This window comes from Elephas maximus, chromosome 4 (assembly GCF_024166365.1).
Source record: "Elephas maximus indicus isolate mEleMax1 chromosome 4, mEleMax1 primary haplotype, whole genome shotgun sequence".
Classification (NCBI taxonomy): Eukaryota; Metazoa; Chordata; class Mammalia; order Proboscidea; family Elephantidae; genus Elephas; species Elephas maximus.
The window spans coordinates 125,484,787-125,512,254 of NC_064822.1; the positions used below are offsets into that span (position 1 = coordinate 125,484,787).

At 36.8% G+C, this 27,468-nt stretch overlaps 1 protein-coding gene across 1 annotated transcript in view; it reads left to right on the top strand.

Annotated features, from left to right (window-relative positions):
* LEMD3 (LEM domain containing 3) overlaps positions 1 to 27,468 on the top strand; it is an 87,166-nt gene that overhangs the window by 50,480 nt on the left and 9,218 nt on the right. The window contains exons 3-9 of the mRNA XM_049883779.1: positions 5,015 to 5,081; positions 6,590 to 6,657; positions 22,489 to 22,568; positions 22,656 to 22,801; positions 23,758 to 23,859; positions 23,963 to 24,065; positions 24,715 to 24,893. Coding sequence (XP_049739736.1) covers positions 5,015 to 5,081; positions 6,590 to 6,657; positions 22,489 to 22,568; positions 22,656 to 22,801; positions 23,758 to 23,859; positions 23,963 to 24,065; positions 24,715 to 24,893 — 745 coding nt within the window. The remainder of the gene's footprint in view (positions 1 to 5,014; positions 5,082 to 6,589; positions 6,658 to 22,488; positions 22,569 to 22,655; positions 22,802 to 23,757; positions 23,860 to 23,962; positions 24,066 to 24,714; positions 24,894 to 27,468) is intronic.

Here is a 27,468-nt window from a genome sequence, read left to right on the forward strand (position 1 = left end):
TTAAAAAGGAGATATATTCCTTAGGTTAGCTCTTTATGATTCATTTTCCCTTTAAAGGATGCTAAATGTTAATTTTAACAAATTTTACTTACGTGAAAACATGTTTTCAATTATTATAGGCACTTTGGAAATTAAGATATTTGAACTTACAGTATCTTATGCAGTTAGTTATTTTTTTCTGTTATAGAACTGTCACAGAGACATGTATAGAAAACATTATTTATAATTGTAATCAGATCTACCGAATATTTCTTTATATTGCTGGAGTGGAACTTTGAAATGATTATTTTCAGCAATATGCTGTTGTAGTGATATTTTCTTTTTAAAAAACCTTAATCAGTGGTAATATTAAATATAACCCTGCTACTGGCATCAGAACTTAAATTGAATATAATATGATCGATGAACATTAGAAACATAAGACTTTATTTTCCAAATGGGGGAAACTGAAGTTCTGAACCTCTGAATGATAGTAATAATTATAGTGAAGATAATGGCAGTCCATTTATATTAAGTGTTTATTTTGTGCCATGCTAAGTATTTAAAATCCATTCTTATTTAGTCAGAGATTTAACACAGTTGAAATATTTTTGAGGAGAAAACTGATTGAGAAAAGAAGACAGAAATATTTAAAGGTGGCAAGATATGAGAAAATTTATAAAGTCACCCTACAAGTTTGATCTTCCTTTCCATCCCCCTCAAAGAATAAGCACTTTGCTTTAGAGAATGATATGGTTTGCTTAAAGAAAATCTGAACCTTACTAAAATAGACAATTAAAAGGCTACTTCAAATTATAAAATTATTTTTCTTTAATGAAGGGTTACTTGATAGTTTACTTTAAATATGGATTTATTTATACATCTTTAACTAGTTTGCAGGGTGGTTAGAGAACTCAATAGTTAGACATAACTATTTAGATCATAATGTAGTTGATTGGATGACACTTCAGGCCATTATATACAGATGGCCATTTTAAATAAATTACCATTGGAAACAAAAATTCATGAAAAAAATTCTAGTTTGTGTTTTTTGCTGGTTTAAATTCTTTATATGAGAATGTAACCATATGTATGTTGCCTCATACAGTTTGAGATCCTGTGATATCTGGTTAAAGAAAAAAAAAAAGACCCAAACCCATCACCATCAAGTCCATTTCGACTCAACGGTGACCCTATAGGACAATAGTGACCCTATAGGACAGAGTAGAACTGCCACATAGGGCTTCCAAGGAGTGGCTGGTGGATTTGAACTGCCAGCCTTTTGGTTAGCAGCTGCGTTCTTAACCACTGCCCCACCAGAGCTCCTATATCTGGTTACCCAGTGCCGTTGAGTCGATTCCGACTCATAGTGACACTATAGGACAGAGTAGAACTGCCCCATAGAGTTTCCAAGGAGCACCATATCTGGTTAGGTTTTGTTATTCTACTTACCTAGTCCAGTGTTAATGTTTGTGAGTCAAAAAATAAAGTTTGATCCCAGGTCTCCGATTTTGATTAAAGATGTAATCACAGAGGACAGGTGCCACATTTCCAGGTTTTGTTTTGTTTTTGGAAGGGAGGTTGGGGTTGGCCATGATCAGGACATGAGAAACAAAAAGGAAATCAGTCTCTTTTCCAAAATAAGAGAGGAAATAAACTTCAAGAATCTCAGCTACTTTAATCCCGAAGTTTAATCAGATTCACCTTGCTTTTATGTTTTAAGTCCACAGACTACACTATCTTTCAAACTCCTCCTCATCCTATTATCTTGAACATATTTATTAAAAACAATTTTATGGTTTAGTGTATCACAAATGCATAACTTTCAGAATCCTGGGTCTTAGCCCAGTTACTTATGTGATTTCTAACTTTTGCAGTTTGGATTTTTAAGCTTATGTGAAGATAAGGACTAGCTTGTTTCAGTAATCTGGTTGTGATAGGGTTGAGGAGAAAAAAACAACAGGGTTGGAAAACATCTAGTCAAGCTGAGAGAACAAGTAACTTATCTCTCATCAGTCAGCTCACACAAATCCAGATCTAGTGGTGGACTCCTGGAGCCTTTGATGAGATTGCCTATTCCTAGTATCACTGATTAAAGCTATGTATGCTCTGTCTGTCTGTACTGCACACGCATTGCACAGGCAGAGAGACTGTGCCTCAAACTTCCAGGCAGCCATAACACTGCTGGGAATGAGACACATACACCCACTGGCATCAACCATTCTATGGTGCTGCATTCATCTGTGATCGAGTCAGATACACGAGAGACTTTACAGTGTTGGCAAAGTAAAAGCCATAATTATTACAGTAAAACCTGCAAAAGCTGAAGCCTGTGTAAGGTGGAAACCAGTCAGAGAAGGAAAACGCAAATATTTTCCACTAAGAGGAATGGTAGAAAAGTGGTAAGACTGCACCTTGTCAAAGGTGGGAAAACTTGCGAGACCTGGAAAAACAAGGCAGTCCTAAATTCTGGCTTTCATAGGTTTCACTGTATTTGTAGAAAACAATCAGTAAACAATAACAGCAGATTTTCAAAGGGGAAATACTTACCCTTCCTCTTATTACCCATGTCCATTCTTACGTAGCTGGGCAGGTACACCCGTGGTTCAGATTAGATGCTGTGTTCATATCACTGCTGCCTCTGGCTACCACCACACTCCCGAAGGCTTCTGCTCTGCCCTTGGGCCTCACTGGGCCTTGCCTTGCTGGTGGAAAGACCCCTGCACAGGATCTCCCGAGCCTCTGCCGCTGGGCCCTTCTAAACCTCTGCCGCCAGCTCCTGCCCCACTACTTAGGCCTGTGAGGCTTACCTGGGCCCCCGCTGCCCAGTGGGGAAGAAGGCGTACAATCTCTGCACGGGGTACACTCAGGCCTCTCTTGACCTGCACAAGCAAATATTAACGGCTCTTTTAGCTCTGCTAGCAAACTTCCTGTCCATAGGCATCTGGCTCCACGCTGCTGTTGGAAGACCCCTGCACAGGATCCTCTGAGGCATTCCCTGGACAAGGCACATGCAGGCCTCTGCCCTGCATGGGCAAGTGTTACAGCTCCCTTCACTCAGCTGGCAAGCCTCCTGCCAAAGGTGCTCAGCTCTTGCTCCTTGGGCTGGCAAGCCCACTGCTACTGTCTTTTGCCATCTTGTACCATCTTCAGCGTTACAACTGGTTCTTCTGGGTCTGGGAGGTTCTCAGCGTAGGGTCCTTGGGTCCTTGGTCCAAAGGACATGTTCTGCCCCAATCTTTATGGTAGTGAGTGCCCCTTAACCTTTGCGGGATTAATCCTTATATAAGTAAACTCTTTGTCAATTTCAAGGCATGGCCCTCTTGGCAGGCCCATAAATTGACCAGTCCCCTAGGTAGAGCATAAATCATTCATTTTGCATAGTCGCAGCCAGTCATTTTGTGGGAGATACAAGACATGACAAGAAAGGCCATGTAAAAGCATTCATTGCACCACAGACTGCATTGACAAAAGCATGCCACGCATAGTGTGCAAAAGTTGTTCTCTTCTGCCCCTGAGCATATAGCATGAAAACAAATGGATTAGGTTACGGTAGACATGTTATTTTCTGGTCTTTTATGGCCACCTGAATTTGCTCCCTGGTCATATTCATTCAGTAATCTTGCTTTGTTAAGACACTTCAGGAAGAAAGGAAATAATAAAGACACAATTTCCTTATGAATCATAAATTTATTTCAGATAGTGTGCTAGCTATTACCTATCACTTATATGGCTCCCTCAGTGGCACAGTGGTTAAAGCACTTACCTGCTAACGGAAAGGTTGGAAGTTCAAATCCACCAGCTGCTCCTCGGGAGAAAGGTGTGGCAGTCTGCTTCCATAAAGATTTACAGCCTTGGAAGCCCTATGGGGGCAGTTCTCTTACCTACAGCGTCTCTAAGAGTCAAAATTGACTCTACAGTAGTGGGTTTGGTTTATATGGGTCCCATTCAATTGAAGTTACTCTTAAATTGGATGTCTCATTGTTTTAGACTACTTTGCAGAGTGCTTATACTATACCACTGCAATAATCTCCACTGGATTCCTTCCTAGAAGCAGTTATTTCTGCTTCTAGGCTAACTTGTACATTATAGTCAGAGTAATATTCCTGATGTGTAAGTCTGTTTTACTTTCCTCCCCCTAAATTTCCTGAATGAAGTCAAGCTCTTTGTTTTGACATCCAGGGCTCTTTGGCAGTTGACTCCAAACCACTCTTCCAGTAGTTTGCTGAGTGAAACTAGGCTACTGGTTATGTAAGAAATATAATCAATAATTTTATGCTTTGATGCTTTTGCTCATTCTTTTCCTTTTGCTTGGAATTCTGGTCAGTTCTGTTCTTCCTGTGGAGCCCAATTCATACTCTCTTCTGTAAATGGGTCTTCCCTTTCACTCCTCTTCTATATTTGCATTATCCTTTTTTCGCAGCTGTAATGTAACTTAATAAGTATCTGCCCTTGAGAGCAGGAACCTTCTTGTTTATTGAGTCTTTGTGGAAAACAGTTCTCAACTCCTAGTAGACACTTACTGTTTGTTTCACTTTAATGCTTCATAAGTTTACATAAGACCACTTTGGGAGCCCAGGAGAGGTTAAGGGTCAATCAACGTGTCAGTACTCATTTCCTTATTTTTGTGGTTTGAGTCAGATTTTAAAAAATCAGCAACAACAACATGAAGGGCAGCCTTGAAGAAAACAGTCTGTCATAACAACAACATATATAAGGATGGAATGCATAGAGGGGAGATGGGGGGCATTGCTTTGGTGGTGGGGGAGTGGGGAGTTCATTGCGTGCAAGACTTTTTAGCACTAACCTTATTGCCAAATTCCCTGTCATCCTCAAGAAAGTAAAATATTTAGAGTGATAACTTAGATTCCTAGATTAAGGTTTCTTTAAATATGGTGGCCATTGTTTAAATATGAATTTGTCTTTTGGATTATGTAACTTCGAAGAGTTTAAAATTTTTTGAGTAAGATCAATTATTTGACACATATTTTTTTCCTGGAGTGAGCCATTCTATAATGATTTTTCTTAATTTTAGGGAAGTACAAAAAATCTTATGATGAACACGTTATACAAGCTTCATGATCGATTGGCACAGCTTGCAGGTAATTGTTTTAACATTCATAGTCTCAAAATCTTTTGAAAAATTAATTTGCATATGTAGCATGCCATGACAGAAGAAATAGTTCTTTCTAAGTCCAGTGCTATATTTGTGGATTATTTTCTCTTTAGAAAATAATGTGTATGGAGTGTTTTTTTTTTTTTTTTTTTTTTAATTTTTATAGATATATTTAATCAAGGCCTCTTCCTTTCTGCCATATATATTATGTGTAATTTGTACACACGTACATGCACACTGTGTTATATAATTTTAAAGTCAATCAAATTTCTTTATTGCATTAATAGTAACAAAAAATTCTGAAAGCTTAAATACCAGTTGAGTTGGGTAGGCAACGAATTAACTAAAATCCTGGATTAAATAAAAGTGCAGGTTCTCTTTTGTTGGTTGCATAGGTATCATTCCCTTGGATAAATTAATATGTTCTCCTAGAATTTGTTTTTTCTGATTTATTGCATTTTCCTTATATTCCAGTCTTAGTAAGTCTTTAAGAGGTCTTAGATATCAGCATATCTGCAGTAAGAATAATTTATTGTAGCTGAATTGACATCAAGTGTAGCATATATAAGTTTCAGTAGATGCAAATTTATTACCTTCTAACCTTTTTTAGTTATTGTTCATATCTAGCTTGAAAGAAAAGGCTTTGGGTTCTTTTCTTATAATCAGTTATAAGAAATGAAAAATGTAGTTTTTCAAATTGTTATGCACAGCAGATCCCTTTGTAGAAAGCAGATTATAGGTAGGAGCCTAGTAGGTAAAAGCAGAACTTCTCCGATTGAATGGGAGCATTCAGTTCTCTGTTCTCTCACCAATCTTTGCTCTTTTGAAGGGGGAGCCCTTAATTCTACCCAATATTTTGGTTTATAATTCTGTGTATAGAAACGCAATCATAGATAGAAGTCAGAAAGAAGCTTCAACTTAGTTTCCCTGTTGATCTGTGTTATGACAATTTTTAAGTCATACACACCCCTTGCTAAAGGTAACTTAGTTACACTGAAAATGCATGTATTTTAATTCAATAATAAATAATAATTATTATTATTTATAATTAATTTATAATTATTTAAATAATAAATTCAAACTTATTTGAACCCTTGAGTCACTAGCTCTGGGAAGAGATAGATGTGTAAGTTAGCACAATGAATTTGCTGAATTTTCCCCCTTCAGAAATAATACCTAATACCAATCTGTGGAGGGCCTCCAGTGTGGACTGGTATCAGTATGACATGGTTCCTACCCTGGCTTACAATCTAGTTGAGAATGTAAGAGGATGATATGTGCCTATGTAGACTGAAATACATTTAAAGGTGTGGCTTATGTGAAAGTAGTTTATATCACTTATGGAAATTTTTTAATCAAAAATTAATATTGTTGATATTCTTTACTGATTTAATATATCTATATAATTTGTGAAATATTTTAAATTAATCATATTTGTTTTATTCTTTTTACATAATACTGATTCAAAACTAATTAATATGTTAATCTTTGCAGGAGATCATGAATGTGGCAGTTCTAGCCAGAGAATGCTTTCTGTCCAAGAGGCAGCTGCATATTTAAACGTAAGCTGTAAAATTAGAATTTTAATAGTTATATTCTTAAAGTTTATATAAATCATTACTACTTATATTAAAAGTATTGTATATTTAATTACTTTAATTGTATTGTTAAAACCTTGGGCCCACTATTTGGTATCAGTGTAAGCAGATAGAGAAAGCAGAATTGCTTGACATTTTTTGTTTTAGTTTGTTTTAGAACATTCTCTAAGAGAATGTATATTAATATGGAAAGGGTACAAGCAACATTGGTAAGAGTACCAATTGAGATAGGTGAGCAGCATGTAAGAAAGCAAGTAAGCATTTAACTTTTGTCATTTATTTCAATAATTTTATCCCAGGGTACTGAGAGAATGTGCTGATAAATTTGCTAAACTACTGTAATATTTGGGAAATTTGATGACAGGAAAGGTACGGAAGGTTAAAGATGGACAAGTGTTATTCTGATTTTAAAGGGGGAAAGTAGATTTTGAAAACCATACTAGAGAGCTTAATGTCAGTCCAGTTGAGATAATTCCATGAAGATGTAATTACTTATAAATGGAAATGAAACTGGCATGGGTTCATTGTCATGTACATGTCATGTCATACAAACTTCATCCCCCCCTTTTTATTTAAATTAGCAATATAGTATATGATTTTTATTTAAATCAGCAAGGTTTTGGTGACAGTCTCATGAATATGCTTTTCAAAATGAGAAATGTGGATTGAGTTTTTAACTTAGTTCATGATTTGTATGTAGATACCCAAAAGATGCTAAGACAAGGTAATATGAAGATTAGATCTGGATTCAGATTCTAGCACTGTACATAGAAGATCTGTGTCTTGGTAGAGTTCCTTAACTTTTCTGAACCTGTTTGTCTTAGGCTGGTTTCTCTAGAGGTGCAAAATCAGTGAAGAGTACACACACACACACACACACACACACACACACGTACATACATATATACACATGCACACACACACACACATAAAGAGAAAGCAGGAGAGAGAGAGGTTGATTTATATCAAGGAAATGGCTACAAAGTTCTGGAGGCCAGCAAGGCCGAAATCCGTGGGTCAGACATCAGGCTGGAGGCTTCTCCTGACTCATGTGGCTGGAGGGGTTGACGAACCCAAAATCAGCAGGTCAGACAGCGGGCTGCTGGCTCATGGGATTATAAAAAAAAAAAAAAATAGGACCTGGCAAATCCCAAAATCTGCAGGTCACATGGCAGGCTGCTGGCTCATATCCTAAGAACTGGAGAACAGAGAATGACAAGTCGAATGCAGGATCCAGAGAGCAGTTTGCTACAGCATCTATGTATATTGGGTATAGGCCACGCCCCCAAGGAAACCCTCCTTTCAGCCGATTGGCTGTTCACATCAGATCACAAAATGGAGGATGATTACATAAAACCTGCCAAACCACTGAAAATCATGGCCTAGCCAAGTTGACACATAACCTTAACCATCCTCCCCTTCCCAACTTGGCATCCGTACATATCTCCTTAAACCATACATAATCTCTAAGTAAAGACAATTATAAAGTTATACTTGCATCTAATATGGTACAACTAGCATGTGTACAACTGAAAACGCACTAGCCCTTTTACATTTTATAATAAGTAATGGAATAAGGGAGGGAAGAAAAAGATATTTGCAGTGTATGTACAGTCATGCACCGCATAATGTCCATTCGGGCAGCGTCCCACTTCATATAAGTCCATGGTCGCATAAGGTTATATAGGGAAATCAGCACTGTGTTTACATTTTTGACCTCACTGCTTGCTGGTTGCCAGCTCTTGAAATGTGCGGGCCTCCTATGCTGAGCAGTGCTGGCAAACAATTGCTTAGCAACATGAAGTGGGCAGTTTGCATGGTTCACGTTTGTTATTCCAATTGCCTGCCTCGTATTGCTAAGCAATTGTTTGTCAGCCCTGCACACACTACTCAGAATGGGAGGCCTGCACACTTCGAGAGCTGGCTGCCAGTGAGTGCTGAGGTTGCAGATGCCGTAACATATAACCTTATGGGACCATGGATGTATATGTGGTCAGAAGTTGCCCAAATGGATGTTATGTGGTACATGACTATGTGGTGTTCACACAACATCGAAGTCACTTAAAGTCCTATTTCACAAGCACCTCAGCTTACCGTGGTTCTTTGCCTGGTAGAGTGACCCATACCTTCATTCCTGAAGATCTTGGCCATTAAGTAGTCATGTCAGAATTGCTTTACTGTAGTTTTCCGTTGACTTTAATCACAGGCATGGGAGTACTAAGAGACGTCCTGTCTTAGTCATCTAGTGCTGCTGTAACAGAAATACCACAAGTGGATGGCTTTAACAAAGAGAAGTTTATTCTCTCACAGTCCAGTAGCCTAGAAGTCCGAATTCATGGCGCCGGTTCCAGGGAAAGGCTTACTCTCTCTGTTGGCTCTGGAGGAAGGTCCTTGTCATCAGTCTTCCCTTGCTCTGGGAGCATCTCAACACAGGAACCTCGGTCCAAAGGACGCACTGTGCCCCTGGCGCTGCTTTCTTGGTGGTATGAGGTCTTCATGTCTCTCTGCTTGCTTCTTTCTTTTATATCTCTAAAGAGATTGGCTTAAGACACTACCTAATCTTGTAGACCTCATCGATATAACTGCTGCTAATCCAACTTATTATATCATAGTTACAGGATTTACAGCACATGGGAAAATCACATAAGAAGATGAAATGGTTGACAATCATACAAGGGAATCATGACTTAGCCAATTTGACAGATATTTTGGGGGGACACAATTCAATCCATGACTTGTCCTAAGGGATCTCCTGTATTCCAGACATACTTCTCTTTACTTCCATTATGTAGTATCAATCTGATTTCCCCTTGGTAATTCGGATCAGCCACGCTAACCAATACAGTAACTCCCTTCTTTGCTTGTTGATCCAGAAGCATAAGGAGCCCAAAATGGCCAGGTGACATTCTTAACTTCCAGTTCAATTGAATCAGTGTTGTGTCTCCTGGTAGGAGCATTTCTCCTTTTGGAACTAAGACCTCTAGACCCACAGAGCATAGGATTGCACAGACAGAAAGCAAATGTGAGTGGGTCACTAGGGTAATAGCAAATGATGCCATTCCCATTTCCACCCCTTGATTCCTGGACCCGTGAATCTTGGCTATGGAAGAAACAGAACCATATATTGGGTGCTGGTTTAGAGCATATACAGTTTCCTGGAGAACATTGCCCCAGCCCAGCAAGTTATTGCCACCTATCTGGTGCTATAATTGTGTCTTTAGAAGTCCATTCCATTGTTCTATCAAGCCCGCTGCTTCAGGATGATGGGCAACATGGTAAGACCAGTGAATTCCATGAGCATGGGCCCATTGCCATGCTTCATTTGCTATGAAGTGAGTTCCTTGATCTGAGGCAGTGCTATGTGGGATACCATGACAGTGGGCAAGACATTCTGTAAGTCCATGGATGGTAGTTTTGGCAGAAGCATTGCATGCAGGAAAGGCAAATCCATATCCAGAGTAAGTATGTATTCCATTAAGAACAAAACACTGCCCTTTCCTTGATGGAAGTGGTGCAGTGCAATCAGCCTGGCACCAGGTTGCTGGCTGATGACCCCAAGGAATGGCGCCATATCGGGGATTCAGTGTTGGTCTCTCCTCCCAGCAGATTGGGCATTCAGCAGTGGTTGTGGCCAAGTTAGCTTTGGTGAGTGGAACTCCGTGTTGTTGAGCCCATACATAACCTCCAGCCCGGTACCGTGGCCACTTTGTTCATGAGCACATTGGGCAATGACAGGAGTGTCTAGGGGAAGAAGCTGACTGGTATCCACAGAACGCGTCATCCTATCCACTTGACTATTAAAATCCTCTTCTGAGGTCACTCTTTGGTGAGCATTCACATGAAACAAAATATCTTCACTTGTTTGGCCCACTCAGAGAGGTCTGTCAACATGCCTCCTCCCTGTACCTTCTTGTCACCAATTTTCCAATCATCTTCCTTCCATGTCCTTGACCGTCCAGCCAAAGCATTGGCTACAGACCGGAACACCAGTGTCCTTCAGGGAAGTCCTAGAAAGGGGCTGCAGTGCTGCCACTGTCCACTTCTGAGTAGCACCTGCATATTACATAGAACCATCTATAAACTAAGCATGAGTTTTCTCTTCCTCAGTCAACTGATCGTAAGCAACTCTGCATAAGTCCATAGGTGCAGACTGGGAGAAGGAAGGTAATGTGACAGGAGTGGGAACCATGGGCATTTGGGCCACTTCCTCATGTAACTTACTCCTTCTGGCCCTGCTCGAGGCTGATCTTGTATATACCACTTTCATTTAATGATGGAGTGCTGCTGTGCATGTTGCCTTAATAACTCTGTGAGTCAGATAACACCCAGTTCATGATATGTAGCTCAGGCTGCATAGTGACCTGGTGGCTCATGGTTAAACTTTCAGTCTCCTCCAAGGCCTAGTAACAAACTGGAGAGTAGTTATCTACAGTGGTCTGCAGAGCTTTGCTCCAGAATCCTAAGGGTCTGCACTGTGATTCACCAACAGGGGCCTGCCGAAGACTCGAAACAGCATCTCTATCTGTCACTGACACTTCAAAAACCATGGGATCAGCCAGATTATATGGCTCAAGTGACAGAGCAGCTTTAATAGCAGCTTCAAACCTGCTGCAGAGCCTTCTCTTGTTCTGGGCCCCACTCAAAACTAGCAGCATTTCGCGTCACTTGATAAATAGGCTGGAGTAGCACGCTCAAGTAGGGGACATTTTGCCTCCAAAATCCAAAGAGACCCACCAGGCATTGTGCCTCCTATTTAGTTGTAGGAGGGGCCAGATGTAACAACTTTCCCTTCACTTTGGCAGAAATATCTCAATATGTCTCATACCGCTGGACCCCTAGAAATTTCACTGAGGGGAAAGCACCTGAAGTTTTGTTGGGTTAATTTCCCACCCTCTAGCATGCAAATGCCTTACCAATAAGTCTGGAGTGATTGATATTCTTCCTTACTAGGTCCAAATGGAAACCCTGGTGGCATAGTGGTTAAGTGCTATGGCCGCTAACTAAAAGGTTGGCAGTTTGAACCCACCAAGTGCTCCTTGGAAACCCTGTGGGGCAGTTCTACTCTGTCCTATAGGGTTGCTATGAGTCGTACCCGACTCGACGGCAAAGGGTTTGGTTTTTGTTGTTTTAGGTCCGAATAGCACAATGTCATCAATGTAATGGACCAGACTTACGGAAGGGAAAGGCAGTCAAGGTCCCTGTGGACTAAGTTATGACATAGGGCTGGAGAGTTGATATACTGCTGAGGTAGGACACTGGAAGTGTATTGCTGGCCTTGCTAGCTGAAGGCAAGCTACTTTTGATGGTCCTTTGAAACAGGTATGGAGAAAAAGGCATTAGCCGGATCAATAGCTGCAGACCAGGTACCAGGAGATGTATTAATTTGCTCAAGCATTGAGACCACATCTGGAACAGCAGTTGCAATTGAAGTCATCACCTGGTTAAGTTTTCAATGATCCATCTGTTTTTTGCACAGGCCAAATAGGCGTGTTGAATGGGGATATGGTGGGAATCACCATCCTACATCCTTCAAGTCCTCGATGGTGGCAGTAATCTCTGCAGTCCCTCCAGGAATGCGGTATTGCTTTTGGTTTTCTATTCTCCTAGGAAGGGGCAGTTCTAATGGCTTCCACTTGGCTTCCTACATAATAATCCTTAATCCATATGTCAGGGATCCAGTGTGGTGGTTCTGCTGGTTAATGATTATGTCTGTTCCAATTATGTATTCTGGGACTGGGGAAATCACTACAGGATGAGTTTGGGAACCCACTGGACCCATTGTGAGATGGACCTGAGCTAAGATTCCATTAATAACATGACCTCCGTATGCCCCTACTTTGACTGGTGGGCCATGATGACATTTTGGGTCTCCTGGAATTAATGTTCATTCAGAGCCAGTGTCTACTAGTTCTAAGTCAGGCATCAGTAGGTGCAAGAGATTGTTGTTGTTAGGTGCCATTGAGTTGGTTCTGACTCATAGCGACCCTATGTACAACACAATGAAACACTGCCCAGTAATGTGCCATCCTCACAATTGTTACATTTGAGCCCGTTGTTGCAGCCACTGTGTCAGAACGTCTCATCAAAAGTCTTCCTCTTTTTTGATGACCCTCTGCTTTACCAAGCATGATGTTCTTCTCCAGGGATTGGTCCCTCCTGATGATAGGTCCAAAGCATGTGAGATGAATTTTCACTATCCTTGCTTCCAAGGAGCACTCTAGTTGTATTTCTTCCAAGACAGATTTGTTCATTCTTTTGGCAGTCCATGGTGTATTCAGTATTCTTTGCCAACACCATAATTCAGAGGCATCAATTCTTCAGTCTTCCTTATTCATTGTCCAGCTTTCGCATGCATATGAAACTATTGAAAATATCATGGCACATCTTAGTCCTCGAAGTGACATCTTTGCTTTTTTACACTTTAAGGAGGTCTTTTGTTGCAGATTTGCCAGATGCAATATGTTGTTTGATTTCCTGACTGCTGCTTCCACAGGTGTTGATTGTGGGTCCAAGTAAAATGAAATCCTTGACAACTTCAGTCTTTTCTTTGTTTATTGTGATGTTGCTTATTGGTCCAGTGTGAGGATTTTTGTTTTCTTTATGTTGAGGTGTAATCCATACTGAAGGCCGTAGTCTTTGATCTTCATCAGTAAGTGCTCTAAGTCCTCTTCACTTTCAGCAAGCAAGGTTGTGTCACTGCATATTGCAGGTTGTTAATAAGTCTTTCACCAATCCTGGTACCACATTTTCCTTCATATGGTCCAGCTTCTCGAATTATTTGCTGGAGGTAGGTACAAGAGATTAGTTTTACTACAAATTAGCTACAAAGGAGTTAAAAGCATCCATGCATGGCTGTCGTTTTACATAATAATTAGTGCATACATTAATTGAGTTGGGAACTGCCTGAAGTTAGTTGTTTGGTGGCCCAATTATTTTCTCCTTTTCTCCTTTGACTTTTTGTTGATACCATGTGTTTTCACTAATGGAAGGCATGCTGATTAAATGACCAGTTCAGAATTTTTGTTATGACTTACGAATTTTTATACCCATTATCTGGGATCACGTATGTCCCCGTGGACACCGAACGCAGTAAATCCTACCAATATGAGTCAATGATAAAATCATTTTCTTTAAAATTTTTTATTTTATTTCTTGAAAATTTGCCAAAAGTGAGGTATAACATGAAGGCACCTGGAAATGAATACATGTACAGTTTATTCTAGTTTCTTTCTTCTTAGCATTTTTTATTATTTTTCATGAAACTTTTCAAAACATGGTAGAATGCGTTCTGCCTTACTGCAAAAGCAGCCCTTACAGCCTAAGTAAATAAAGCCAAGCGATTTTTTATCTCAGGAAAATTACTGCTACAATGCATTCTTCATTACTACAAAAGCAGTACTTACCAGTCCAAATAAATGAAACTAAAGGAATTTGAATCTGAGAAAAATTATCACTACTGCATATTCTTCGTTATAACAAAAGCAGTATTAACAACAACAAAGCGGAAACAACTGCCCTGGAATATTGCAGAGTTGATCACAGCGGTGGATCCCACCTGCTACACGTAGAAGCAATGATTGCGCCCTAAGGTTGAATGTGGAGTAAGAATAACTTAGAGTTCGAGCTGCTCGAAAAATACCACTGTAATACATATTCGTTATTGCAAAGGCATTACTTACTGATGAGAATCTAGAAAAGCAGTCCTGAAAGATTGCAGAGCAAAGACTAAGAGCAGAGAGCCAGTAACACCTGGAAACAGTGAGTGGCATCAGGGAGAAAATGGCCACTGTGACTGAATGAAGATTACCAAACCAAAAAACCAAACCCATTGCCATTGAGTCAATTGCACCTCATAGTGACCCTGCAGGATGGAGTAGAACTGCCCCATAGGGTTTTCAAGGAGCGGCTGATGGATTCTAACTGCCGAACTTTTGGTTAGCAGCCGCTCTTAACCACTGAGCCACCAGGGCTCCAAATGAAGACTAGAAAAGCTTATTCTTGCAGTAAATACATTGTCAGGAGAACATGGTAACTGGGAAATACAGTGAGGAGGCTTATCTCACGGAATTAAAGGCAAACCTGTCGAAAGTTTACAAAATTCACACACCAGGGAGACATCACCTAACACAGTGCTTATTCCACTCAGTCAGGAGGCCCCAACTCAGGGCTCTTGAGTTTCACTCATTTCAAGAGGTTCCCAACTTGAAGCTTAAAGCATTAAAAACCTGACTAAGTTCTTCACAAAGAACTTCAGAGCCATAAAAAGTGGTTGGGATAACATGTGTCCCACAAGTTACCAAAGGGCTTAAAACATATTTAAAAGAGCTTTATATCTTTTTCCTAGAATTATGTTTCAGACTGGGTTTTGCTTTTTTTATTATTACTAATTTATAGAGTTTCTGTGTATATTTTTACAAAAGATTCTGGGTTAATTTAATTCTGTTCCTTCATTAGTCAGGTGAAGTTATTTTACCTAGAAATGTTAATTCTCTTATATATTTAGATTTGTGTTTATGTGTATGTCTGTGTGTATTAATCCTTTCATTTTGAAATCCCATTTTCAGGTTTTAAAATGCTATGAAACCTGCTATGACTTGTCATTACCTTAGATGCAATTTAAATGCCACTAAAAAAACAAGTGCATTTGATAAATAGGAATTTTTCTCAATAAACAAAGTATTAGGGTCCAGATAAGGTTTTAAGTAACGTTGTAATACTTATTTTTTCAATATAAAATTATGTTCGTAATTTAATTCGAATAGAAGATTTAAAAAAAGGAAACAGCATAACAAACGCACCACTTATTGGTAGCATTTTCATACTTTTTAAAGTCTTCTTTCATATGTGAATTTTTTCTATTAATATTATTTATATATGATATTTATATTACAAATACTCATATTTTTTCCCTTAAAATTATTATGAGCATTTTCCCTTGTCATGGAACAGATTTTTGAAAACAGAATTTTTACAACTGAATAATATTACATTGTATGGCTGCGTTGTATTGTACTGGTTTGTGGTTTTTCAGTATTATTAAAGTATTCTAATCTTTGCATATAGTATTTGATTTTATAGTTATTTCTTTAGCAGATAGTCCAAAAAAGGAAATTATTTGTTCAAAGGGCATAAACTTTTTAAAACGCTTTTGATGTTTTTAGTCAAATTACTTTTCAATTTGAAGTGAGTTTTAGCACAATCTAGCCAAAATTGGCTATTTTGAAAGACTTTTAACCACATTCTAAGATAAATATGGAAGAACCCCTCTATAAAACCAAAAAAAAAAAAAAAAAACTGGTAACAAACAGTGATAATGATATGTATATTATAGGCTTTCCACTTATGGAGAGAGATCTGTTGTAAATTCCATGTATTTTGTACTATGGTTTCAGCAGCAACATAATTAAGCTGTGGATCCAGTAGATAAATGACCCAGAGAATGTGTAGAGCTCCAGCAGGTATAAGCTATTTTTTCCCCAACTTCTAGCACATCTTGTTCATTAAAAAAAAAAAAAAAAAAAAATTGCTATCGAGTTGATTCTGACTCATAGTGACCATATAGGACAGTTTCCAAGGAATGGCTGGTGGATTTGAACTCCTGACCTTTTGGTTAGCAGCTGAACTCTTAACCACTGTGCCACCAGGGCTCCGTGTTAAGCACAGTACTTAGCAAATGTTTGATGGAATTTGTTTTCTTGAATTTGAGTCTTTACATTCAACTCGTTTTTATTTCTGCATTTCTTCTTCAAAGGAAATTTAAATAATTTTAACGCTTTTTCGAAGTCCCCAGTTTTTCCCCTTGGTCTTTTTATTCATCATTTTTGAGATTTAAAACTTTTTGATTTGTGAAAAGTTAAGAGGTCCCTCTAGTGGAATATTTAGGAAATACATGGCGTTATATTTTTATGGAAACATGATTGGTTGAGTTAAATGGTGGGAGCATAGTGTCATACTTTCCAATACAATGATGTAATGAATGGTTAAGTTCCCAGGTCTCTTTCAAATCTTATTTTGCGTTTAACACAATGAGTATGGTTAAGATTTGTGAGGAAAATAGTAGGAAAGAAGATAGCTGTAAATGTGCCAATTTATGGGGCTGGCTAGACTTTTTATGACCTAGCTTGGAATGCTAATCACTGTTAATGAAGTTGTGTCTGTGTAGAAAAGTTAGTGTTTTGAGAAGTGGCACGAGGTGGAAATATCATGATAATTACGATTCATCAAGTACAATTTAAGTACTTCTTGTATCCCAACCCAACCATTACCTTTAATTTCACAATGAGTCAGCAAGGTAGGTGGTATCAGACCCACTTTATAAAGAACTAAAGCTCAGAGTTCTTTTATAAAGTATGTGCTAGTAGTATGTGATGGAACTGAGAATAGAACCAAATTATTTGCTCGTTGTTCTCACTATACTGTTCTGCCTCCCTCTTAGATGGAAGGACTGGGTTCTTAACCCTTAACTCCAGCTGTTGAGTGGACAAGGGACTGACCATGAATAAGGGTTAGGATCTGAGGAAGTAGTCAAAGTAGATGCATATATATAGATGACATATTTTCTCTTGTTCCCACTTAAGTTTATAGGTATACCTAGTCTGTAATGGAGCCAGGATCTGAACCCATGCCTGCCTGATTAAAAAACCATGTTCTTTTCATTATTCCTGGACATGAAAGATCAAGTTCCCACTGAATCATCAACAGTTAAATTGTACTTAGGATTACATTTATTTCTATGTGTTATATTTGTAATTGGAGCCCTGGTGGCACAGTGATTAAGAGCTTGGCTGCTAACCAAAAGGTCGGCAGTTTGAATCCACCAGCCACTCCTTGGAAACCCTATGGGGCAGTTCTCCTCTGTCCTATATGGTCACTAGGAGTCGAAATCGACTCGACGGCAGTGTGTTTGGTTTTTTTTATATTGCAATTATTTAAAGGATGGCATCTGATGTACAGCATACATCGTCCGCAATTAACCAGAATATTCATTAGCCGGTTGCATAGGTATTGTGATCATGTAAATTATCCCTATTGTGAATTGTCCACAATAGGTTTTAATATTTGCTTGACTTGTCTGTACCAATGCTTTTATCTCCCCCATACCAAAGCTTTGTTGCTTTATTTAATGAGCTGAGTCTTTTATATGGAACAGTATTATTTTTGTACTTTGAAACTGTAAGTAAATAGCCTCTGACATGGATTTTAAATACAGTTTTGGCCAATTATTTTGAAAATAAGGTACATTTGGGGGAGACCATGGGAGTGTGTGTGTGTTTGTGTGTACACAATGTATTAAGGTAGAGTTGTTAAAAATTTGGGAAAACATGCTTTGAATTTAGAAAGATTTATTTGAAGCACTTAGCAGTATGTTGACCGAGCTATTGTGTTTGTGTAAATAGTACTCATTAGACCTGCTTTAAAAATTAAAAGCTTAGTTTTCTCCTGATTTTTTCATCAGTTATTGGAAAATTTTTGTTTTATGTGCTGGAATGCCTTACCTAAGGGATTGGCAAACTACTTCCCACAGTACAAATCCAGCCTGTGGCCTGCTTTTGTATGGTTTGGGAGCTATGGTTTTTACAATCTTTTTAAAGGGTTGCTTAAAAAAAAAAAAAAGATTATGTGACAGAGACCAGAGATGTACATAGCTGCAAAGCCTAAAATATTTTCTCTCTGGTCCTTCATGGAAAAGTTTGTCTACAACTGCCTTACATACAGCTTTCCAGGTAGCTACAAAAGTGAATAATAAAACAGTTTAGATTCTTAAAATAAGGTAGATGCTATCTGTGTATGCTGTGATATTAACAAGTTATTTAGTTAGCTTAAACTAGAAAAATTCAACTTGGTCCATAAAAATTCCACAGTATAGCACTGCAGAGGTGTATATATTATATAAAGTATTTGTGGAAGTAATGGCCCGTGTAAGACCTCAACACCCTATTATACCTTTAATTGAGATTATAAATAAAATATCAATTGTTTTTTGAGACTGTATATTCATAAAGTGAATATTACATGGTTCTACTGTATTCTAAATACCAAAATAAAACCCCAAACCCATGGCCATCAAGTTGATTCCGACTCATAGTGACCCTAAAGGACAGAAGAGAACTGCCTCATAGAGTTTCCAAGGAGCACCTGGTAGATTTGAACTGCTGGCCTTTTGGTTAGCAGCCGAACTCTTGACCACTATGCCACCAGGGAGTGAATGTTGAATGGTATTAACATGGGAAAGAAAATAGGAAAATGGCAACAGCTACCGTTTTCTTACCCTTATAATCAGTCAGAAGTCTTAGGCTCTTTGTTCCTTCTCATGTGCAGCTTATTAGGGAATGTGTCATTGTTAATTTGAACCATTATTTACATTTTTAAGGATAATTAATGAGGATAGTAATGCTATTTACAATGTCTTCTGTCTCCTGGAAGTATTTTATATTTAAAACATACAACTAGTAAACTTGAAAATTCGTTTTCACATTATCTGAAATTTATATTATAGTCTAGTCTTCAGAGTTCTGTGTTGTGATACAAAGCGTGTTCTAACACTTTGAATGTTGTAGTCATACAAGTTGAAGAGCGAGTATTTGAAAAAAAGAAAAAAACAGTTGTTGTTGAGTCAGTTCCAACTTGTGGTGACCCCATGTGTTGCAAAGTAGAACTCTATAGGGTTTTCAAGGCTGTGACCTTTCAGAAGCAGATTGTTCTTCTGAGGTGCCTCTGGGGGTTTGAGCCCTCAGCCTTTCGGTTAGTAATTGCGCGTTTAGCCATTTACAGCTAGAGACTCCTGAGAGTGTGTATAAAAACCAAAAAACCAAACCTGTTGCTGTCAATTTGATTTCGATTCGTAACGACCGTGTACAACAGAGTATTACTGCCCCCCTAAGGTTTCCAGGGAGCTGCTGGTGTATTCAAACTGCCAACCTTTTGGTTATCAGCCTAAGCTCTTAACCACTGTGCCACTAGGGCTCCAGGAATATGTATATAAACACAGATAAATACGACATGTGTATTTCATTGGTTTTTATAACATCCATGCCTTTGAAGATTTTATTATCTCCATGTCTTTGAAGGAAATAAATGAGTACAAAACCCTTTTTAATAAAAAACCTAAACTAGTCAATAACATTACAAAAAAGAATAAACGCAATACTGTCTCCAGCACCATGGATAATGCATATTAATCTTGCTTTATAGATTTGCAAAGAACTGTATAGTTTGTGCTTTGTTTAATCTTGATCTACGCAGTGTAACAGAAGTACACTCTTGATATCGCTTTATTTTTCAATGTTTAGATATTTTTCTATTCTGATTTTAGAGCGAGTATGAATTCTATTTGGTTTAGTTACACACAAAATGATTTCTAATAGTGTATTTATGACAATTAAAACAATAATAACCAGAAATTATTTTGTATAATTCTATTGCATAACATTTTAAAGTAATGTTAACACTTAAACAGAAATCATCTTTTTTCTCATTCCTTTCTAGCTCCTGTTCATATGTGCACATCTTTTATAGTTATATAAATTAAATTTTGTGTTTTATTTTTTTAAGCATATGGTTATTTAGCTCTTATCAGTGATCATTTCTTAGTTTATAATATCCCATTGAAATGATCTCATATATAAAGTATTTCTCAATTATTAAATATTTACACTGGCTATAAACTTTTTGGTGTTTATAAATAATGCTGTAATGAATAACTTTTGGTGGGGCAAGGGTGGGTAACAGATGACTTAAAATTATCTTCATCATCTGAAAAATCCTGGTTATAGTTACACATAGGTAATGGTGCCTAGCAAATTAGTTCAATTGGTAAAACTTTTTATTACATTTACAAATTTGTATATTAAAATAATTTTTATGTATCATATTAGAATATATACTATACTGGTCAAATAAAAGCCTTATAATTTCCAATGCTTGAAGAATCTGTTGATGAAATACAATTCCTATTTCTTATAAAATTATTTTTTTAAAAAGCAATTTTAAAAAATAACTTATTTTTACTTTTAGAAATTCATTCTTTGGACTTCAAAAGTTCATAAAGGCATACTTTCTAATAGGATATAAACTCCATGAACACAGGGAATTGTAACTTCAGTGTTACATCTGTTCTTTGTTCAGTGTTGCATCTCTAGTTCCTAGAACAGTACCTGGCACATACCAAAAAACCAAACCAAACTTGTTGTTATCAAGTCAAGTAGAACTGCCCCATAGAGTTTCCAAGGAGCAACGGGTGGACTTGAACTGCTGACCTTTTGGTTAGCAGCTGAGCTCTTAATTACTGTGCCACCAGGGCTCCACCTGGCACATAGTGGGATTTTAATACATATTTGTCGAATAAATGAAAGATATTTATTACAGTATTATTTGATGTATTTAAAAATTGGAAATACTAAATGTTCATCAATAAGGGGTTGTTTAAAGTGTAGAATAAACATACAATAGAACACTTATGGTTAAAAAAAAAACTGGAGTCCATGTATTCCAACATAAGAACTCAAAACACTTTGTTCTGTGAAAAAGCAAGTGGAAGAGTAGTATAGATAATATGATACCACTTTATTTTTTAATATTTTGATTTTAAAAAATCACCCCTTTTTATAGCAGCTCTTACACACTTCTTGGTATCAGGACCCTTTTAAACACCTAAAATTACTAAAGACCCCAAATGGCTTTTGTTCGTGAGACAGACAGACAGATAATTTACCAAAGCATGTATTAAAATTGAAGAAAAATTTTAAATTTGCTTTTTCATTGGGAATAATAATGAATCTATTGCAAGTTAACATAAATAATGTATTTTTATAAAAAAAAAAAAAAAGAAACTTTTCCAAAATAAAAACATGTTGTGAGAACAACAGCAACCCATTGCAGTCCAGTCGATTCACTCATAGCGACCCTATGGGACAGAGTAGAACTGCTGTATAGGGTTTCCAGGGAGTGGCTGGTGGATTTAAACTGCTGACCTTTTAGTTAGCAGCAGAGCTCTTAACCACTGTACCACCAGGGCTCTATACAGTGAGAAGTGTGGCATTGTTTGACATTTTTGCAAATCTCTTTAAGGCCTAGTTTAATAGAAAACACCTGAATTCTCATATCTTCTCCTATTTTGGTTGAAGTACATGAAGAAAATCCAGCTTTCCATGGATATGTAATCAAAATAATGAAAATTATTTTAATAACCTTTTCAGATAATTATATTCTTCTTTGATAATACATCAGAATTCTACAGGTAGTTCTTAAAGGTTAGTTGCAATGTGGAACATGAAACCATATCAGTGAACTTTTTGTACCGAGTTTCGTTAAGTCCTTTGGCCTATTTTGCGCTTTGAATGGGTCTTCCTTCCCCACCCCCTACCCATGCATGATTATCAATAGTTGTCATTTTTCTCATCTAAAAATAATGTCCTATAAAAAAGTGGCTAATTCATTGTTATCACAATAATACTTTAAAAACAAACTGTTGAAAAAAAGAAACCCCAAATATGTAAATATTTTAAAAAATGAGAGAGAAGAAAGCAGCAAAATATTAACAGTGGTTATCTTGGGGTAGTGGGAAAACGGTGACTTTTTTTCCTTCTTTCTCACCTTTGTATTTTTCTGTATAATTAATAATGCATTTTTAGTATATTAATAATTAAAATATGTTATATAAAGATAATGTATGTTGTTTATAGGACACCTTACATGTCCAGAATATGCCTGGACATAGTATCAAACTCTTGTTATGTATCTTTTTTTAAATGTGAATTATTAAGAGTAATTAGTTATTTTCTCTATTTTTCTGGTTAGGAATTAGATCCTGAATATGAAGATATATTTAACATCTCATTGCAGTGGATTTTCGAAAATGGAAAAGATGTTGGTATAAGGTAATGCATTTGATTTCCAGTTTGACCATTTTGTACTTGGAAGAAGTGACTTTGATTTTAAGCTCTCCCTTAACTATTTTTAAATAGGTGTGTCGGTTATGACCCTGATGAAGAACTGACAGATATAACTGGTGTGCAATTTTTACAGTCCACAAGGCCGCAGATGCCTTTCTGGTGTCGTTTTCGACGTGCTTTTATTACTGTAACCCACAGGTTATTGTTGCTCTGCTTAGGTAAGTTGTAGAGGGTAAAGCCATGTTTTGGTGTTCATGAAAAAGAAGATACCTTGCATTGTAGAATTTTTGTATGTCCATATTTCACTAAATGTCAGGATTGAGAATTCATTTCTGTGATAGTTGCCATGCAAATCATATCCAAAAGCCTTCATTAAAATATAATAAAGTTGGATGTTTTCAAAATGTCAATATCAGTGTAAGGGCTTAGAAAGTACCATAAGGAGAGATGGAAATAAAACTTTGTCGGAGAACGTCACAGACAAAGCAAGTGTAGTGCATACATAGAAACCTGCTCCAGAAAATAGAACTAGAAAACATAAAAAAATTACAAGTTTGTTAAAATTATTTTATTTTAAAAATACCATTACCTGAATTAAAATTTTCATCCTGGTTTTATGTGACTATTTTGATTAAAAATCAGAATTTTGGAGTTACTCATTTCTTTTTTCCAATTATTTTTCAAGTCCTATAAAAATAATTGAATTTTGTTAAAAGTAAGGTATGTTTTCATTCTTACGAGACTCACTTTTCCAGTAGTTTAATGTTGCAAAGGAAAAAAGCTTGTGAAACATAGTTGTGATACTGTGTTTTTAAAAAAAATTAGTAGTTCGAATTTAAATGCTCAGGTATCAATGTAATGGAAGAAATATTTTCTCTAGAGAGATTAGTGAAACTCTGGAAACTCTGTAACATTAAACTTTTCTGTGTGGTTTTAATTATATATATAACTCAACCTGTCTTGACCACTGATTCCCTTACTCCATTTTGATGGTTAAAATAATCATTATAGAAAATGTCATTAAGTTTCTTCTCTTTGTTTTTGTTGTTGTTTAATTTTGCTTTATTTTTTTAATACCAAATTTATCACCTGGCTACCCAGTAGTTTGAAGTTGCAATATTATCGAATGCTATTAGTCACAATTTGTATAACACAAAATTTATAAATATTACAGGCGTGGCGATGGTGTGTGTGGTTCTGCGCTACATGAAATATCGCTGGACAAAAGAAGAAGAGGAAACAAGACAGATGTATGATATGGTGGTAAAGATTATAGGTATGGTAATTTGTTAAATCTAAAGGGTTTCTAGAATAGTCGTTAAGTGATAAACTACAACATGATGGCAAATGATTGACTCATTTGTTTGATTTATTTTCAGATGTTTTACGAAGTCATAATGAAGCTTGCCAGGAAAATAAAGATTTACAGCCCTATATGCCTATTCCACATGTGCGAGATTCCTTAATACAGCCTCATGACAGGTGTGTTAAAAAACTTTCTGAGTTAACAGAAGTCAAAATGTAGGTGTCTTCTCTAGTCTTGCAAGTTATATAGAAAGTGGTCTCAGACCTGTTGTACTGTACAGGCTTTTTTGGGTGCCTGCAACCCTCCTTTCTAAACTCTTTTCTATTACTCTTCTGATTTTGAGTGGTACAGCAGACAGCTGAATTTCTAAATCATTCTCATTTCTATACATTCTTGATTCCTTGTTATCAGTCTCTACCTTACTTCCTTTAATTTCTTTGGTAAACAGAGGCAAACATTACAGCCAGTGGTGTTTTTCTAATAATATACTTCAAAATATTTTGCTATTCAAGAAGCTTTTTAAATAAAAGAACTAAATGAGATGTTTTAGAAAATGAACGACGATGCAATATCTTAAAGCAGCATTCTTAATACATCAGAATCATCAGTGGAGCTTTTGGGGGGAAAATACATGCTCCACCTTTAGAGATGGAAATTCAGTTAAATCCAAGGTGAGGCTCAGGCATGTAAATCTTATTTTTTAAATTTCCATAAATAGTGATAAGAACAGCCCAAGTTAACAACAACCACTATCTTCAGTTACTACTGTTTGAAAAAGAAGACAACCAAGGTGAGAGTAAATTTGTTATTTTGTTCACATGATAGAAAAAAAATGAAGAAAGTCTGGGATAGAGCTGTTGACTTCCTTGCTGCCAATGAGTCTAGAGTCCGCACAGAAACACGAAGAATAGGTGGTGCAGATTTTCTTGTTTGGAGGTGGATCCAGCCTTCTGTGTCCTGTGACAAAATATTAGTAATACCTTCTAAAGTATGGCAAGGTCAAGGTGCGTATTTTTAAAATATATATATATATATATATATAAGGTAAATCTTTTTCTGACTTTTAAAAACTATGTCATACTTGTTTGTTTTATGTGAAATAGCACAGTTCCAAGATGTGTGAAAACAAAGCTCTTTTTCAAATTGCATACCTTAGGGGGAATCAGTGTTAGCTTCTTATGTATTCTTCTACACTTTTCTAATAATCTACTTTTTCAATAATCCAAACATAAGTCGTTTCTCTTTAATTTAATAGAGTACTATAAGCATTACTTTTATCTTGCTTTTTTCACTTAACAAAGCAACTCAGTATTATAGATCTAACTGCACTCTTTTTCCTTAATTTCTTTATGCAATTAACAGACGCATAATTCTTATAGAAAAAGACTTGAAACTTTCTAAGTGCCTTTATTCCCGCCAATTTTCCCTTACCTCCTTCCGCTTTCTCACAAACACCCTTCCACCTGCGTATCCCTCTTGCCAAGTAGCTTTGATAGGTCTTTCCATATTTTTTAATGCATATATAGTTACACAATATGTATATGTAAGTATATAGGTGCTTTTGGTGATTGGTTGTGTTAGAAAAATTAGATTATATCATATATACTTCTGTGCATCTTAGTTTTCTCATTAACAAATACCTCTTGGAAATCCCTGCAAATCAACTCATAATTCATTATTTTTCATGGCTTTACAATATTCCATGGTATGGAATAAATCTTAGTCTAATCAACGATTCATTTTGTTTACATTTTTTTCTAAAAGTAAATAATAATCTGCTTAGATGTATAGTTATGAATATTTATAGTTTACTTTCTGTAGGATTGATTCCTAGGAAGAAGTAGGATTGCTGGGCCGAGGGAGCTGAATATCCTTTAATTTTAATAGATGTTGCCAGATTGCTTTCCAAAATCCTGAAAAAATTTCTTTTTCCACCAGCTATGTCATTATGTACCAAACTGTACTAGTGATAGCTATTATCTCACTTGAATTTTTTACTTTCTGATGGTTAGTTGCGAAGTGAAATCTTGTTAATTTGCATTTTCAGAACCAGGAGTGAGTTGAGCCTCTTTGTTGGATTCGTTTTCTGTGATTTACCAATTCCTATCCTTTGCCTATCTTTATGTTGGGCTATCTCTTTTTCTAAGCAATTTGCCTTATAAAACTGAAAACAAAATTCAAAGCCAGTCAGATCTGATTACCTTAGTGCTTGCTTGTAATGGATTTGGAGTCTCAGCCTAATTTCTTCATAAAATTAGCAATTGGTACTAATGTATGCATTTGAAGCTCAAGAAAAGGCCATTCTTTTTTTATATGAATTTTTTGACTGTTAAAGTTTTCTTATTTTTAAAATGTGAGATTTTTCAAGATTAAAGATAATTTCTTGACCTAGATAATTCATGTTCTTAGAAGTTAGTAGTGGTGTAATTTGTTTTAAATCTGTTAAATTGGATACTCAGTAAACTCTAGGATTTAACTATTTTGGAATATTATTTTCGTTTTATCACTTTGAAAAGATAGGAAAATTTTGTACAAGTATGATAAAATACAACTTCAGGTCAGTTACAGTAGTAGTAATACTTGGCATAATATTTTTATAAATGTCCTGCTGTTCTGGTTTAAAATGTCCCTTCTGGTTAAATGCATAGGTTTTGGAGTCAGACAACCTGGGTGTTCCAGTCCTGATTCTGAAACTTACTAATAAATCTATGGCCGTGGGGAAGATATCTTAACATCTCAGAGCCTTAGTTTCCTCAGTTGTAAATAATAATACCTACTCATAGGTTGTTGTGGACATTAAAAGAATAATGTGTGTAAGGCATATATTACGTGCCAGGCTGTTTGTGCTAAGTGGAAAACTTGATGGCATAGCAGTTAAGAGCTATGGCTGCTAACCAAAAGGACAACACTTTGAATCCACCAGGCACTCTTTGGAAACCCCACGGGACAGTTCAACTCTGTTCTGCCGTGTCGCTATGAGTCGGAATTGACTTGATGGCGATGGGTTTGGGTTGGTTTCGTTTTCTGTGCTAAGTACTCAATAAATTTTAGCTAATATTATGATTACACTTAATAAATGTTAATTCTTTTTCTACTTTTACAGTAGTGGTTTCATCAAGCTTCCAGTGTATTCATTAAACAAATGTTCACAAACTATATGCTAGGTACTGGCTATCTTTAAGGAGCCCTGGTGGCATGACGGTTAAAGCACTCAGCTACTAACCGTAAAGGTCAGTGGTTTGAACTCACCAGCCACCCTGCAGGAGAAAGATGTGGCATTTTAAGAATTTCATCATAATAACAATTGTTGCCAAAACATAGAGAAGCTGTGGAATATTCTTTAATTCTTTACTGATAGTTATACTTCCGTTGCCTTGTTTAAATATATATATCTTTAATGTGTCTGTATCTATGTATATCTTAGTATGGATTACACTTCAACATAAAACCAAAATCCTCACAACTGGACCAATAAGCAACATCATGATAAATGGAGAAAAGATTGAAAGTTGTCAAGGATTTCATTTTACTTGGATCCACAATCAACACCCATGGAAGCAGCAGTCAAGAAATCAAATG